Source organism: Apus apus, chromosome 7 (assembly GCF_020740795.1).
Source record: "Apus apus isolate bApuApu2 chromosome 7, bApuApu2.pri.cur, whole genome shotgun sequence".
NCBI classification, from domain to species: Eukaryota; Metazoa; Chordata; class Aves; order Apodiformes; family Apodidae; genus Apus; species Apus apus.
The window spans coordinates 29,374,936-29,390,565 of NC_067288.1; the positions used below are offsets into that span (position 1 = coordinate 29,374,936).

At 56.6% G+C, this 15,630-nt stretch overlaps 1 protein-coding gene across 1 annotated transcript; it reads left to right on the top strand.

Moving 5' to 3' along the window:
- The first annotated feature begins 6,547 nt into the window (after positions 1-6,547).
- FOXD3 (forkhead box D3) lies at positions 6,548-8,753 on the top strand. Its single transcript, XM_051624513.1, has one exon. It carries the CDS (start codon positions 7,012-7,014, stop codon positions 8,203-8,205), a length of 1,194 nt encoding a protein of 397 aa, XP_051480473.1. The 5' UTR covers positions 6,548-7,011; the 3' UTR covers positions 8,206-8,753.
- The last annotated feature ends 6,877 nt before the right edge of the window (positions 8,754-15,630 follow it).

The following is a 15,630-nucleotide window of genomic DNA, read 5'->3' on the forward strand; positions in this document are numbered from 1 at the left end:
GCAGAAAAACAAAAGCAGAGTCCTCTAAAACATGTTACAGCTCTTTCCAGATAAGGAGCTACCTGGTTTAGCAGGTGAAGAGGTGCTTGGGGAGTTTTTGATAGGGAGATTATGGACCTGATTACATTAATACCTAGCATGGGTTTTAACCTGCATTTTGGGTAAAATTCAGTGCTCTGCAGAAGGCCCATAAAAGGCCTGTGCACCAGTTACACCCCACCAAGGCACCATTTGGATGGTGCACATGGAGCTCAGGTGATGCATAGGCCCTGAGCTGGCTGCCCGTGCCAGGAGGGGCTTCACCCCTTCTGTATCCATAATATTCAATGTGTTGGGGGAAAATATTAGCAGAGTAATTTTATTAACAACAGTGATAATTCACTGCCTGTCTTTCCGTGCTTAATAAAGGGAATTTATACACAAGCTGGAGGAATGGCTTGCGAAACTATCCTGGAAAAAAACAAACAAATGAAGCCCTGGGAAGCATGAGAGCACAGGGAGCTCACTCCTGCCAATGTCCTGGCTGTGCTGGTTAATAGAAATAAATCCTGAATCAGCTCGTGGTGTTCTTCTCCTGATGTGCAGAGTCTCACAGGAGCATCTCTGAGTTCAGAACGCATCAGCTTCACGCCGGGAAGGGGACAGGGACAGCCCGTGGAGGGCTCCCAGCAATGCTGCTTTCAGCAGCGATTCCCTCACATCCCTGGAAATCCTCTTAGCTTCCTCTCGGCCATTTGCATCTCACTGGCAAGGGGACCAACTGAGGAGAAAAGCTGCTGTGCCTTTCTCACACCTTCTGCCTACCTGCAAAGTCAGTATAAAAACACAGGGGCAGCAGTTTGAAATGAGCTTCCCCCCCCGGCCTCTCTGCAGACCCTCTTTTTGAACTGGGTCCCTTCCTTTTGGGTTGTGTCCCCTTCTTGAGGCATGTCCCCATGGGTGCTGCCAACCCAGCACCGTTTGCACCATCCCTTTGGGCCATGCGTAGAGGAAGGGAAAAATATGATGTCATGTTGATTTACTCCCCTTCCTCAGACAAATAAAGGCATTTTCATTGAAACTGTATCTTCCTTCCTGAGCCCACTGAGCCTCCTCTCTCATGCATGGACAAATCCTTGGATTTTGAAGGAGCAGTGATGGCCCAAGCACAGCCCCTCCCTGACCAGCCATTGCACTGGAGGGTGAGGATGTGCCACTCTGCTTTTTGTTCCCATGTATTTATTATGCCTTGCAGCTCAGGAGCCTCCTCCAGGGACAGGGATTTGATAGGGTGCTTAGAGGCTGAGTTTGAGCTGTTTTGGTGGAGACGGATGGGGACATAAGGGAGGCCCTTCCTGGACACCCCAGAGCTGTGTGGAACTGCAGATGGGCACTGGGTGCTTGGAGGCACAGGGTGGGGTCACCTCTCCATTTGTTTAGAGTGGGGATTTGCAAAAATGAAAATCCAAAGAACAAACACATTTTGATTGAAAAACGGCCAACTCTTCAGGTTGCCTTTGATTAAAACAGATCTCGGCTAACTTTTCAGCCCTCTTGCACAAAAGGCAGCAGAGCTCCTCTGCTCACACAGCCTGATTCACCCAGTAATTCAGTATTTAAACTTATTTGATTAATCTTCCTCTCCCCGTGCTTTGCAAAGCATCTGCAAGCTGTACTAGGCTTCACTTTTCGGATTGTTTTGGTTGTAGTTTGTGACTCCCAGGAGGCTGCAGCCTGGGGACACCTGAGAGCTGCTGCCAGCTCTGGCCGTGTCCCCAAGATGCTCCTGCCTGTGTCCAAGACAGGGCTGTCCCCCTGGAAGGCAGAGGAGGCCAACGGCCAGTGCAGATGTGGACCCGAGGGAAGATGAACTCCGAATGAGGGGCGGTTCGTGGGGTTTTTTCCCATGAACACGGCATTCTGGTGGTGTTTGGATCCTACCAGCAACAGCGAGAGGCTGGACGCGGGGCAGCTTGTGCAGGCACATACAGACATGCACATAGAGACCGCATCCCTGGGGGGGAAGCGGTGCGGGACTCCCCTCGGGGCAGCCCCGGTGCCTCCGCCCGGCGGAGAGGGGCCTGCGGGGGGGGAATGTTGGAGTTGTCCCCCCCAGGGAAAAAAGCCGCGGGACGTGGAAAATCGGTGAAACCTGCTCGGCTCAGCGTGGACCCCCGCACAGGGCTCGGCGGGAACGGCAGCGCCGAAAGCGCGCAAACAGCGCGGGGTGCCGCGGCCCGGCCCGCTCCGCCCCTGCGCGGGGCCTCGCCGGGGAGAGCGCAGGTTCCGCGGGGCGCAGCCGGCCCCTCGCCCCTGCAGCGGTCCCCGGGGGGGTGGGAGGGAGGGCGAAATGGGCTTCCCCTGCGCGGCCGCGCATCTCGCAGGGGGGGAAAGTCCGGCGGCCGCGGAGCGCCGGCCGCCCCCAGCTTGGGTTTCCCTAAAGGCGAACTGGGGCTAAATAATGAATCCATCTAAAATTAACCGGAGGAATGGAAATGCTCTAAAAATAAGCCAGCAGCTGCCGTGGTCGCAGCCCCCCGCTCCCGTGGGGAAGGGGGAGCGGGGCCGGCCGGAGGAGGGGGCTCGGGCAGAGCCGGGCGGGCTGCGCGGGGCTGCGCGGAGCGGCCGGGCCGGGCTGCAGCTCCGGGAGGGCAGCCGGGATTCACTAGGGACGTGTCACCGCGGCTCTCCGCGGGCGCGGTGGCGGGGGCACCTGGACGCGGACGGAGCACCCCCCCCAACCTCGCTGCCTGCTCTGAACCCGGCAAATTATTTCTATTTTCTATTTTATGTTACTATTTTTTGTATTTATTTTTACACAGAAGGACCGAAAGCGTTTCGGGAGGCGGCGGGTCCCCTCCCCGCCATCCCCGGGGGCTGCGGAGCGTGTGCGGGGACAGCGCTGGCCCGCTGCGAGCCCCCCCCCTCGCACACCCCCCTCACTCACACTCACACACCTCCTCCTCTTTCCTCCTTTTTCTTTTTTTTTTTGGATCCATGCAGCGATCCTATATCCTCCCGGCTTGTCTCTTTTATTCTTTTGTACTCAGGCGTGTTGTCCTGGCCAGCAGTGTGAACGGGGGCTTTGTAAAACGGGACAGATAAAAATGAGCAACATCATATTGTTTGACAGAATGATCCAAAATGATAAAGTGCCTGCTCCGGAGGGGGTGAAAATGGTGAATTCCTAAAAAACAAGAACGTCGCTTCTCTCCTCTGCCTCCCTGCGCTGCTCGCAGTAGCCTAAAGGGATCCGCCGCCTGCACCAGCCCCGGATCACTTCCAGCCACTCTTTCCAATGGGAAGTCTTCTTTTAAAAAGCCTTCATTTATTTATTTTTAAATAAATAAAGAAGTGGGGAGGGGGGGAGCGGTTTCGGTTCGGGACCCCCCTTTCTCCTCGAGGCGAATGAAAAGCACAATTTTCGAGAGAAAGGCTCGTTTTGATTAAATCTGACATGCTGCTGATAACTCCATGCTAATGTGAAATAATTAACATAATAGCCATAATTAAAAGCACGCTAACAATGCCATAAATTTATCACACAATTTTACTAGCTTTCTGCCCCTAACTGCTCTCTCATCGTTAATTAAACGTGTTGCCTTTTACAGAACGGATGTTTATACATTTCCAATACAAATAAATCCGAAACCGTTTTGGAAACATGACCAATTTCGTTTTACACTGAGCTCTGGCGGTTTTACAGGCGATTTATTACAATAAAAAAAAAATGAAAGGAAAAAAGAAGAAGAAACCATCAAAACACGTGCAAATAAAGGCCTTAAAAATTAAAAATTAAAAAACAAGTGTATCTGAAAATCTGCATCTTTAGCCAAAAGCCCGGCCTGGGGGGTCCAGGCCCCGGGGCTGGCGGTGGCCCCGGCCCGGCCCCGCTGGCCCCGCAGCTCCAACCCCGCAGCTCGCCCCTCTCCGGCCAGGGCCGGTGGATGTTTGTGGTCCCCCCTCCCCTCCTTCGATGTGTTTATTTTACAGGGATTTCTCAGCCGCAGCCCCTCTCCTGCGAGCCCCTTCACCCTCGCACGTTTATAACGAACCACAATGCTGGTTTAATCCAGGTCAGGTCAACGATTTATATAACTCATTAGTGAAAGTAATAGGCTTAAGGAGATGAAAGGGGACACCTTTGGTTTCTCCTTCCTTTAAAACGATTACAGAGGCAGAAATTGCCCCAGCCCTGCCTTTCCTCCTCGATCCCCCCACCCCCGAGGCTCAGCCTCCGGATTTATTTTTAACTCGCTTCGCAGCCAAGATCTTGCTTTGCCATATTAGAATCAAATTGAGTTGTAATTAATTTCTCCCTCTCTATCATAACTTATTCCATCCTCCCTTTCCCCGGTGCTTGCCGTGTCTCTATTTGACTCCGTATCGATCCGGACGATACAGTTTGTTTTTCTCCTGTTGCTAAATCTATCTGTCTATATGGGCGCCCACTTTCTATTCCTGGCGATGTCATTGTTGTAGGGTTTCCACCTCCGCATAAGCTGCTTTAATTATTTTCTTGCTTTGCAGGTCGCAACCCCTGCTCCTGCTCACGTTCAGCCCTTGAACTTCGGGGGGGTCGGGGGCTCCCGCGTTATTTCGGGGAAAAGTTCCCTGATTTTTTTGGAAAGCTTTTCTCCCTCCCCACTCCGCCCGAGCGGTCTTCGGAATACCCTCCAGCCGGGTGGGCTCCCAGATGCTTTTCTAAACTTCGCCACGCGAAGCTCTGGGAGCTGCAGCAGAGCTCCCGGCCCGCGGAGGAGCGCGGAGGGGCGCGGAGGGACGCGGAGCGGGGCCGCCCCGCTCAGCCAGCAGCTGTGATTGAACACGGGATTAACACAATAGAGCCCTAATCGAGGGGAAACGTTTCTTTTCACGCTAAGCACCGTAATTAATGGTATGAATCAATTAATTTGACTTTTATTGTGTCGAAGAGAAGCGCAACAAATGAAACAGGGGCCCGCGGAGTTGGTCTTTTTTTCCTCCCTTTTCCCTGGGAGAGCCTTTAGGATGCAACGCGGAGTGGGCGAGGAGGGGGCAGCCTGCGTGTGCGTGTAGGTATCTGAGTGTCAGCGTATGTGTAGGCGGGTGCGGAGGCCCGGCGGTCACCGTCCGCGGAGATCCGCCGGGAAACGCGTGGAAACGGAGCGTGGAGCGGGGGGGAGAGGGAACCCCTCGAGGTGCCGGTTCCGCGGGCGCGTAGGGAGGGATGGAGCCAGACCCGCTGCCCCCCGCTCCTAGGAAGATCCCCCCATTCTCTCCCTTCCCGTTCCGCAGGGGCCGGGCCCGTCCCGCCCGAGGGCTCCGCGGCCGGAGCGGCTCGTCGGGGCCGGTCAGAGACTCCCGGGCTGTCTGGGACACCACTCCCGAGGCTACCGTGGACTTTAGGTGGGTGACGGGACTATTTGCTTTTCCTAAACCGGAACGGCTGGTGGAAAGTCGTTGGCTCTTGGAACACTTTCCTAATTTAATTGTATTTACCAATACCCGAGAACTACAACAGCAAAGATATCGACACTACGAATTAAAAGGCAAGAAGCCCCGGGAGCCACTCGCGGCCGAGGTCCCGGGTGGGGGTTTCGTCTCCTGGGCGCAACGAGGCAGGGGTGGGCGGCCCGACCCCCCCACCCCCCGCCCCGCCGGGCGCCTCTCCCCGGGCCCGGGCTTACCTGGGGCCGCGTCAATACGGTCCTCACATTCACACACACTCCCTCATTTCCTACTTTTTCATATGCTAACGCCCGCAGCGATTAAGTCGTTCACACCTCTGGAAAAAAAAATAAAAAAAGAAAAAAAAAAGGAAAAAAAATAAAAAGAAAAAAACCCCGACAAACTCAAAACAAAAAGAAACCGGCTAAAAGCGTCTTTATTTATAGTTTCCCTTTGTTATTTTACGTCTATGTTATTTCTCCCTGCAACTAACCGAACAGATGAATCAATAGCCATGCTCTGATCCTCCGTTCCCAGCTGGTGCTGCTGTTGAAAAAAAAGAAAATAAATAAATAAAACAAAAATTAGAAAACCACGGAAAAGTGATTTCAGAGCCCAAACCTGGTGGGTTTAAGCGCTATTACGGCCACGCATCCGCGGAGGCTGCGCTGGGCCGTGGCGGCCGGTGCCGAGCGGCCTCCGGGCCCTCCGCACCGAGAGCGGCGGCGGAAACTTTTCCGGGGGGGGGGAGCAACGACGGGTCTCGGTGCCGGCGGGTGCCGGTGCCGGCGGGTCCCGGCGGGTGCCGGCGGGGCGGCCCGACGGGGCGGGCGGGCCGAGCGGAGCCGCCGCCGCTCTTTGTTGACAGTCCATGAAACAACTCGAGTTTTGCATGACTTCACAGCGGGGCGCCTGACGTCACGCGGTCACGTGGCGCCGCCTCCGAGTATATCTTTAACGGGAAAGTAATCTATCAGGCAGTCCGGACCCGCCGCGCTTCCAAAGTGGCGAGCGAGGCCCCGCGACGCCCCGGCCTCCTGCCCCCCGCCCCGCCCGGCCGCCGGGAGCTCCGTCCCCTCCCTCCGCCAAGGGGGGGGAAAAAAAAAAAGCTACAGGAAAAAGGAGGAAAGAGGGAAAAAAAAAACCAAAAAACGCGAGGCAAAAAAAAAAAAAAGGCGAGGGCGGCGGAGCGGTGCGCGGTGGGGCCGCGGCCGCGGAGAGGAGCGGTGGAGCGGCGGGTGCCCGCGGAGCCGCGGCGGCGGCGGCCCCATGCCCGGCGCCCTCGGTCGCCCATCGCGGCGGGCGGGAGCCAGCGTCGCCGCCTGATCCCCGATGCCCGGCGGACGGAGCGGGGCGCGGAGCCGGAGGTGACCGGGCGGCCAGGGCAGCCCCGCACCGCGGAACGCCGCGGACGGGAGAGGAGCGGGCGCGGCCGCCCCATGCACCGCGGGGACGGCACCGCGGTGGGCAGCCGGGCCGCTCGGGTCTAGCCCAAGGGGCCGGTCGGAGGAGCGGCGGGAGGAGGGGGCCGCGGGGGGAGCCCGCCGCTCCGCCGGGTGCGGGCGGGAGGCTCCGCCGCCGCGCCCCGTCCGCCGAGCGGGGATGACCCTGTCGGGCGGCGGCAGCGCCAGCGACATGTCCGGCCCCACCGTCCCGGCGGCGGCCGAGGATGTGGATATCGACGTGGTGGGCGAAGGAGACGACGGGCTGGGCAAGGACAGCGACGGCGAGGCCGGCAGCCCCCCCGCCCTGCCGCGCCTGCCGCTGGACGAGGCGGCGGAGCTGGCGCTGCCCGCGGAGGCGGGCGCGGAGAGCGGCAGCAGCGGCAGCGGCAGCCCGGCCCAGGCGGGCCCCGGCGGCGCGGCCGAGGGCGGCAAAGGGGGCGGCGAGGAGGGGGCGAGCGGCGGGGCGGCGGCGGGGCAGAGCAAGCCCAAGAGCAGCCTGGTGAAGCCGCCCTACTCGTACATCGCCCTGATCACCATGGCCATCCTGCAGAGCCCGCAGAAGAAGCTGACGCTCAGCGGCATCTGCGAGTTCATCAGCAACCGCTTCCCTTACTACCGGGAGAAGTTCCCCGCCTGGCAGAACAGCATCCGCCACAACCTCTCCCTCAACGACTGCTTCGTCAAAATCCCCCGGGAGCCCGGCAACCCGGGAAAGGGCAACTACTGGACGCTGGACCCGCAGTCCGAGGACATGTTCGACAACGGCAGCTTCCTCCGCCGCAGAAAGCGCTTCAAGCGGCACCAGCAGGAGCATCTGCGGGACCAGACGGCCCTGATGATGCAGGGCTTCGGCGCTTACGGCCTCGCCGGCCCCTACGGCCGCCCCTACGGGCTGCACCCCGGCGCCTACCCGCACCCCGCGGCCGCGCTGCAGTACCCCTACATCCCCCCGGTGGGGCCCATGCTGCCGCCGGCCGTGCCGCTGCTGCCGTCCAGCGAGCTCAGCCGCAAAGCCTTCAACTCCCAGCTCAGCCCCAGCCTCCAGCTGCAGCTCAACAGCCTGGGGGCCGCCGGCTCCATCGTCAAGTCGGAGCCCAGCAGCCGCCCCTCCTTCAGCATCGAAAACATCATCGGCGTCCCCGCCGCCAGCTCGGCCGCCAGCGCCCAGACTTTCCTGCGGCCGCCGGTCACCGTGCAGTCGGCCCTGATGGCCCACCAGCCGCTGGCGCTGGCCAGGACCACCGCCGCCATCGCCCCCATCCTCAGCGTGCCTACCAACATCATCGCGGGGCAGTTCCTGCAGCCCGCAGCCCCCGCCGCCGCCGTGCAGGCCAAGTGGCCGGCGCAGTAGCCCCCGGGCATTAGCCCCGGGCTGTAGCCACGGGCGCTTCCCGCGGTGCTGCCCCGGCCGCCCCCTCGGGGCTCCGCGGCCGCCCCCCAACCCCGCCCGGGCTCCGAGCAGCGGGGATCGGCCTCCCGCCACCGCCGCTTGTACATATTTGTATCAAAAATCACTGACGTTGCTTTCGGGGTTTTTATTTTTCTAAAGAGGCGAAATGACGGTCGCGATTAGGAGCGGGCGAACTTTCACTTTTTTTGAAGGTTCCGGCGCTCCGAGCGGTTTTATCCGAAATAAACGAACAAACCAGGAAAAAAAAAATGTATTAAAAAAAAACAGACAACAAAATTAAGCGGGGGAAATTTTAAATATTAAACGAACGATCAAAAAAAAGAAAAGGAATTTTGGAGGAAAAAAAAAAAAAAGAACAAACCACAAACAAAGGAGGAAAACGCTGTCATTCTATTATAGAAGTCTGTTTATATATGAATGAATATATGTATTCTAAATGTTATCCCTTCGTGTTGTACACAACTTTGTAAATAAATTTTTAAAACGCTCTGCCCGGCTGTGTGTGAGAGGCGAGTCTCTGAGCGCCCAGCGGAGGGAGGACCTGCCGCGGAGGCCGGAGAACCGAGCGGGGAGCGCAGCCCCCGCGGCCGCGGAGCGCCGGCGCTCCCCTTCCCGCCGAGGTTGGGGTTTCGCAGGTCCCGGTGCCGTACGGACGGGTTGTTTCCAACGGGTTTCCGCCGCACCTTCCGCCGCTTCGGGATGCGCCGTCCGCGGCCGCGCAGCGAACATCCACCGGCCCCGCTCGTTGCCGGAGCGGCCGCCGCGGCATCGCACCGATTCCTTCAAAATTAAACCTCCCCCGGCAGATCCGATACTTCCTCAACCCTGCCATAATTTCCCCCTAAATATATTTTTTTACTCCCAGCTTCGGATCCGCATCCCCGCGCTGCGGGATCCTGCCCCTTCCCGGCCAGACTAGGTTGCGCTTTGGGTTGGCTTTCGTGGCGAGTTATAAAGGAATTTATTGGGGGGAAAAAAACAAACACAAAACAAAACAAAAAAACCCACACCGGGATGATCTACGTAACGTTTACTATTTATTTTGCGGGGAGGGTGGAATTTAAAGCCGTGCCCGTGCAGTGTGAAAGCGCGGATCTTTCGTTTAGAGCAGGAGAACAATCGGTTTGAAGCGGCTTCGCGTTCCCACGGAAAAGGAACCTCCTTTCCCAGCTAATTCCTGATAACTTTTCAGGCCAACCGTGGAAAATAAATTTTTATATCTCTGTGCATTTTCTGGGCCGAAATAAAGAGGGGGAAATAATTTATAATCTGTAGCGCATTACAATAGTTTAAACCCTGCTTTGGGAGGTTGAGTCTGGCGAGATCTCGGGCACTCGGTCTCTCCTGTGCACTGACAGTGTTCGGTACTTTATTCTCTCCCTGGCAAGATGTTGAATTTTCGTCGCCTTTGGAAACCTTGGTGGATTTTGCTTTTCCGCCCAAATAATGCCCTTTGTTAGGGAAACCCGCGGCGTAAAATGCAGGCGGGATGCAGCGGGTTTCGCGGCGGGAGGAGCTGGACGAGGCGCTTATTTCACCTCCAACACCCGCTGGGAACCGAGGATTTAAAAATAAATAAATAAATCGATCAAAATGTCCTTGCTTTCCCGGTAAGCGGTAAATATTATTTCTTCCTAAGTAAATATTTATACCTCCGCATGCATAGACTAAAATAAAACAAGCAGCCCGGGATGATGACATAGTTTGAACTTTATAAATAAGGACTCGCTAATCATCTGACACGAAAAGGGAGACGAGGCACCTGAAGCGAGCGGGGGGTCGGTCGGTGGCAGCAGGGCCCTACATGGGCACCCGCGGGGCTCCGCGCCCCACCGAAACCCTCCCGCGGCCAAATCGGTGTGTGCGGGGCGGCTATAAAAGTAACAAGTTGTTTCACAGTTGTGTCTGGCTAATCATTTTTACACAAACAGCAAATGGTAGGTGATTTGGGCAACACGCGCGGAGGTTATTTCTATATTTAGCCGATACCCCTGGGAAAAGGGAAAGGAGCTGCTTCTTGAATTCGCTTTTAGGCTCAAGAAGCTGCTGATCCAGGGCTTCCAGAGGACACCGGATAACAGGGGCTCATTCCATTCTCCGGCCTTTGTTACTTATAAAATTACTCGCTCATATTTCCCCACATAGCAGCAATACCTCGGGCTCGGCATCTGCGCGCCGGCGGCGGCGGAACCGGCAACTTTCCTCCCCGCTGCCTCCCTCCGCCGGGGCCCCGGGAAGCGCTTCCCCCTCCGTTACCTCGTTCCTCTCTTTCTCTCCCCCGTTTTTTCCTCCCCGCCGATCGCCGAGCAGAGCGGCCGACGGGACCTTGCGGAGAAGCCGTTCCCGGGGAAGGGGCGGCGGCGGCTCCGGGGGCTGGGCAGCACCGGGAGGGCTGGGGAAGGAGGGCAGCGGCGGCGAGTCCCGCGGCCGGCGGCCGCTTCCCCGCAGGGCCGGGCCGGGAGCGGCGGCGGGGACCGTGCCGGGCAGGTGCCGGGGGCTGCCGGCGGCCGCGGGGCTGCGGTGTGACAGCGGGGCCTGCAGGGGGCGCCCGCCGCTCCCGCGGGGACCGGGAGAGCCCCCCCGCAACCCTGCGGCCGGGAGCTCCCTCGGGAATGGGAGCATCCCCGACAGCCCCGGGCTCGGGAGCCCCCCAAGGTGGCTCGGAGCATTCCCGGTGCCCGGAGCTTCCCGGGATACCACCGGGCTGGGCGCGCATTTGCAACGGGCGGGACGAAGGGGCGTCCCAGTGGGGTTGCGTACAGATACTGTCGGAGCTCGGGGGGGGGGCGAGAATTCGGTCCCCAAACCGGGGACTGTTCGCAGCCGGGCTGGAGAGCAGGATTCGGGGCACGGTGTTGCCCAACGGAACGGGGAGCGGCGGCGGGCCGGGGACACCGTCTCCCGGCCAAGTTTCCGCGGTCACTCGCTCCAGCCAGACAACAGCAAATCTTCTTCTTATTCTTTTGTATTTTATTTTTCCTTCTACAAACTTGTCGGACGCATATGGCAAAACTTGACACGGCCGGTGACAGATGCCTATTAGTATAAGCCGTGTCATGTCGGTCCCTGGAGTGTATTGAAAGTAACTAGATCCTAAACACCGGGGAAATGACCATCCTCGAAGCCCAGAGAGTTTACCCAGAGGGCCCCCCAGCCCCCCCCCCCCCCTCTCCAATTATAATTGCTGACCCGCCGCTCTCTTAGCCCGGGGAAGGTACAATAGGCCTGCTGATAGGATCTGGCCCTAATCCTGTAAACAACCTGGCTGCTTGAAAAAAGGGCCGCGATGGGCTCATCGGGGCCATTTCCTCTGCTGATGCGGGTCTCCCGAGGAACCCTCTCGCTTTCGCAGCGCTGCGCGGCCGCGGCAGTTGTGCTCCCCCCGTTTCCTCCCCCCCGCGCTAAATGCTCTCAACGCCGCCTATTTATAGCACAGAGCGGGACTGAAGTTAGACTGATGAGTGTTGAAAGACTCCGGGAAAGGCAGGAAAAGATCTTTCGCAGTTATTTCAAAATGTCTATTTATCGCGCGTGGACGGTGCTTCTCGGGAAAGAGCCTTCGGGCTACGCACACACCCCCCAGCCCCCCGGAAAAGCTCCGGCCGGGTTTGCCGGTGCCAGCGGAGGGGACACCGTTGGGAGCATTCCGGGGGGTCGGGGGGGAGATGCCCATCAGGAACCTTTCCCTCCCTATGCTCCCACACTGTCTGTCCCGCGCAGAGGTGGCCGGAGCGAAGCACCCGCTGGTGACACCAGAGACGGGCAGCGCCTGAGGACGGCTCCTGCCCCGAGGATGTCCAACCTTGGCGGGTGTCGGGCTGGGGTCCTCGCCGGGGGTCCCCGGGGGGGATTTTGGGCAGGTAATGGCGCAGCACCCTACAAATCCCCAGCGCTGGCCGAACCGGGGTCCCGGCTGCCGGGCCGCTCCAGGCGGGGGCTGGGGGGGCTCCGGCCCCGGCCCCGGGCTTGCGGTTCTCCCCGGTCTCCACCTGCTGGCCCGGGCTCCGTGTCCCGGGCCAAAAACAAAAGCAGGAGGGAGAGCATTTCGATTTGGGAAGCGGCATCCCTTGCCCTTCGTAGGGCCCTCGGGGGTCTCCCATTCCTGGGAAAATACAACAGGGACTTGCTCTAGGGGGGTGGAAGTTTTTTCTCCCCCCTCCCAGGGGGGCGATTCCGGACGGACCTGGGAATTCAATGGGATTTTGCCTCCTGCGGCTCCTCGGCAGTTTTGCCGAAGGTCACTCGTGTCTGGGCCGCCCTTCGGGTCTCGCTCCTCAGAGGCTCCTGGAGCTCAGCCCGGCTTGGGGAGGCGCAAAACCAGCGTGGCCTTTGGGCGGGGGGGATACACCCGGGAGGTCGTAAACGGCAGCGGCCGAGGACACACAGCGAGTACCGCGCAGAAGTTGCGCCGACAGCCCCGCGGGTCCGCGGCTGCGGACAAGGCTCGGCTCGTCCAGCGCATCCCCCGGGGCTGCGTTTGATACTCGCCCGCTTAAACCTCCGCGGAGCTTCAGTCGTGCCATCCCCGCAGCCACTCTGCCGTACCCGCAGCCGCCCTTCCCTTCATCTCACCTCTTCACCGAACCGGGAATTCGTGCAATTGGCCAAACACTCGCGATCCGGTTTTCTTGGGAGCAAACATTTCTATTCCCGGAACTTTTCTGGAATTACATTTTCCTGGTCCTAAAACATTAAGCGTTATGTACTTAAACGATACAGACCATAGGTATTACACCCACATAAAGTATTTTAGTCAGCGAATGTTCAGTGTAGCAGGTAGAGATGAACTTAGCACGTCTCCCAGGCTGAGCTGGGAACGGACTCTTCAGCCATAAAATGCACTTAACAGTCTATTTAATAGTGGCGAGGTCCTTGAAAATGCAATATCCATGCTAATCTTGCCTTTTTCTAAATCAGAAATGAAAAATAGGTCAGTAAGGTAGAACCTTCCCCTTCCATTTAAAACGTGACATTTCATCTATTTAAGTAACTAAGTAAACTTTATTAATTCAGGATTTGGTAAGCAAGATGACAAAGTAGGCACTTCGCAACTTAATTAAGACGGTGAAATGTGAAGGGGAGCGTCCTTGAACTCCAGGTTCAATAAAACTCCGGGTTCCTTGAGTTTCAGCAAAATGGAAAAGCCTGGATACGGGAAAGCCGCTCAGCCTCTGCTCTCCATGAAGGGATGAAGCGTCTCGCCCTGTTTAACGGAGGGCTGGGAGCATCCTCCGGCCCCAGGGCGGGAGGGAGAAGCTCCGGTACCGCCTGCTCGGACAATGGCAGGAATTTAGGAAAACAAAACCTCAAGCCTTCTAATCGCTTTATTAAGTGCTAGTGTTTCAGGGGGGAAAGCAAAAAGAGGGGGAGGGGGAATCCCTCTGTCCGCATTCGCCACCACCGCCTCCTCCAGCCTGGAGAACCTCCTCGCTAAATTACGGGCGGTTTGATACTGTTGGGAACCCGGGAAAGGTCAGGTTGTGAATCTCCCACTGAAAACGTCTTCAGAGTTTGTTTCCCGGCTCGCTCCTGCACCACGGCTCAGCTCAAACGAAATCCTAGGTGAGATGGAAAGCAACTTCTTACAGATTCAGCCTCTGCCAGGACCCCCTTCCTCCCGCCCGCCCGGGGAAGGATTTTTCTCATTATTCTGATTCCCGATTTATGGAATACCCAGAATTTGCCTTACCACCGCCCAGCTTTACATCAACCCTGAGAGCCGGGGTGGAGAAGAGTCAGCAGGACCTGCTGAAGCCTCCTGAGAACGCCAAGGGTTAAGATAAGCCGTTTATCTGCTCATTATTGGTTTCTCTTTACCACCGAGCACCAACACCAAGAGTCCCGCTTGTCTACCCGCCCCCCCGCCCCGTATCAATGTGTCCTTAATGCCTTTTCCAGTCATTGATCTGGTCAAAGTCACCGCAGAAATACTAGTGACAGAGACTCAATTCCAGGCAACGTGACCAATGCAAGTATTTGGAAAGCATTCAATAAAAAAGCTTTCCCGGGGAGTGAATGATTTCACCTTGCAACAAGGAGTGTTCAGCTAATTGAAATAATGCACTTGGATGTGCAGCTGGGCACTCCTGCTCACCTCCAGGACCCAATCATCAATAACCTGCAAGGTAAAAACCTAAAAAATCCTGTGTTTTTTTGTTCCTGTAGGAGCCCACAGGCAATGCTCATGGTCTGGGGGTTTTGCTCTGCTGTGCTGTGTTCCCTGGCCTTGCAGCTGGGGCAGGCCTGAGGGAAGTCCAGGCCTGGAAAATCCTGGAAGGAAGAGCAGAAGGAAAGGAGGTAGGGACTGGGAGAGGAATAACAGAATCTGGGATCTGCCCCAGAGCATTTTCAGTGTCATGCCCCATGCCACAGTGACGGGGGGGTTCAGGATCTGAAACTCTTCCCATCTTCCAATTTACTTTGTAATTGATGGATTTTTTTAGGACTATGCTTCTTTTATGGACCTGTCATCTCCAAACATCCCTTAGGATCTCATTAATATCCTAAAATGGAAGTATTTTACTAAGCAGCAATGTAAGTAATTAAGCATTAACAGATTTAGGTAAGATATGTACAATTTTACAATCATCATCTGCCATTTTCAATAGGATCATGGCTCCAAACACCTTGACAGGCCAGGATGCTACCCTGAGCTTTACATTCACCTCTGTAAGACCACAGAATTCCTGTCCCTTCATACTGTCCCACCTGAGGTAACACTCAAAACTAGCAGTGGCTGAGAATGCCCAAATCCCAGCAGACGTAAGAGGGTCCAGGATGCCCAAGTGATTGGCATTCAACTTAAAAATATCTGGGATAGTGGAAATTGGCATTCCGTATGATATTGCACTGGGAGGACTTCAAGGAAGAAAAGCCACCTCTGGTGGTTGCAACCCTGCATGTTGCCTAATGTTTATATATTTAAAAAAAAACCCTGCACATCAAAAATAAATCTGTGAAGAACTGTATTTTCCTGTCATCTCTGGTTACTTTAACGTATTTATTATAAGTGGTCAGAACTCCTTGACCATATTTCTGTTTTGTAGAAGTTAGGTTTAAGTAATTTACAAGTTTCTACCCTGGGATTCCAGCCCCAGGAGAGCCCTGCCGACAGCTCCTCTGGAAGATCTGGCCCTGAGAACCTCAGTATGTGGTGTTAGTTTTAAAAATAATCCTTTTTCTACTACATTTCATATCCCAACATGTTAGACACACAACCAGAAGACAAACACAGCAGCCTGAAGAGAAACAGAGACGCTGCTTTTACGTATCGGCGAGGGTTGTGTAATCTAGGATCATTTATGTTGTGCCAGGGGAGGTTTAGATGGGACATCAGGAGCAATTTCTGCACTAACAGGCCTGTCA

Bases quoted from the DNA above. Each gene is read 5' to 3' on its own strand.
- FOXD3 (XM_051624513.1), top strand. From the start codon at position 7,012: ATGACCCTGTCGGGCGGCGGCAGCGCCAGCGACATGTCCGGCCCCACC.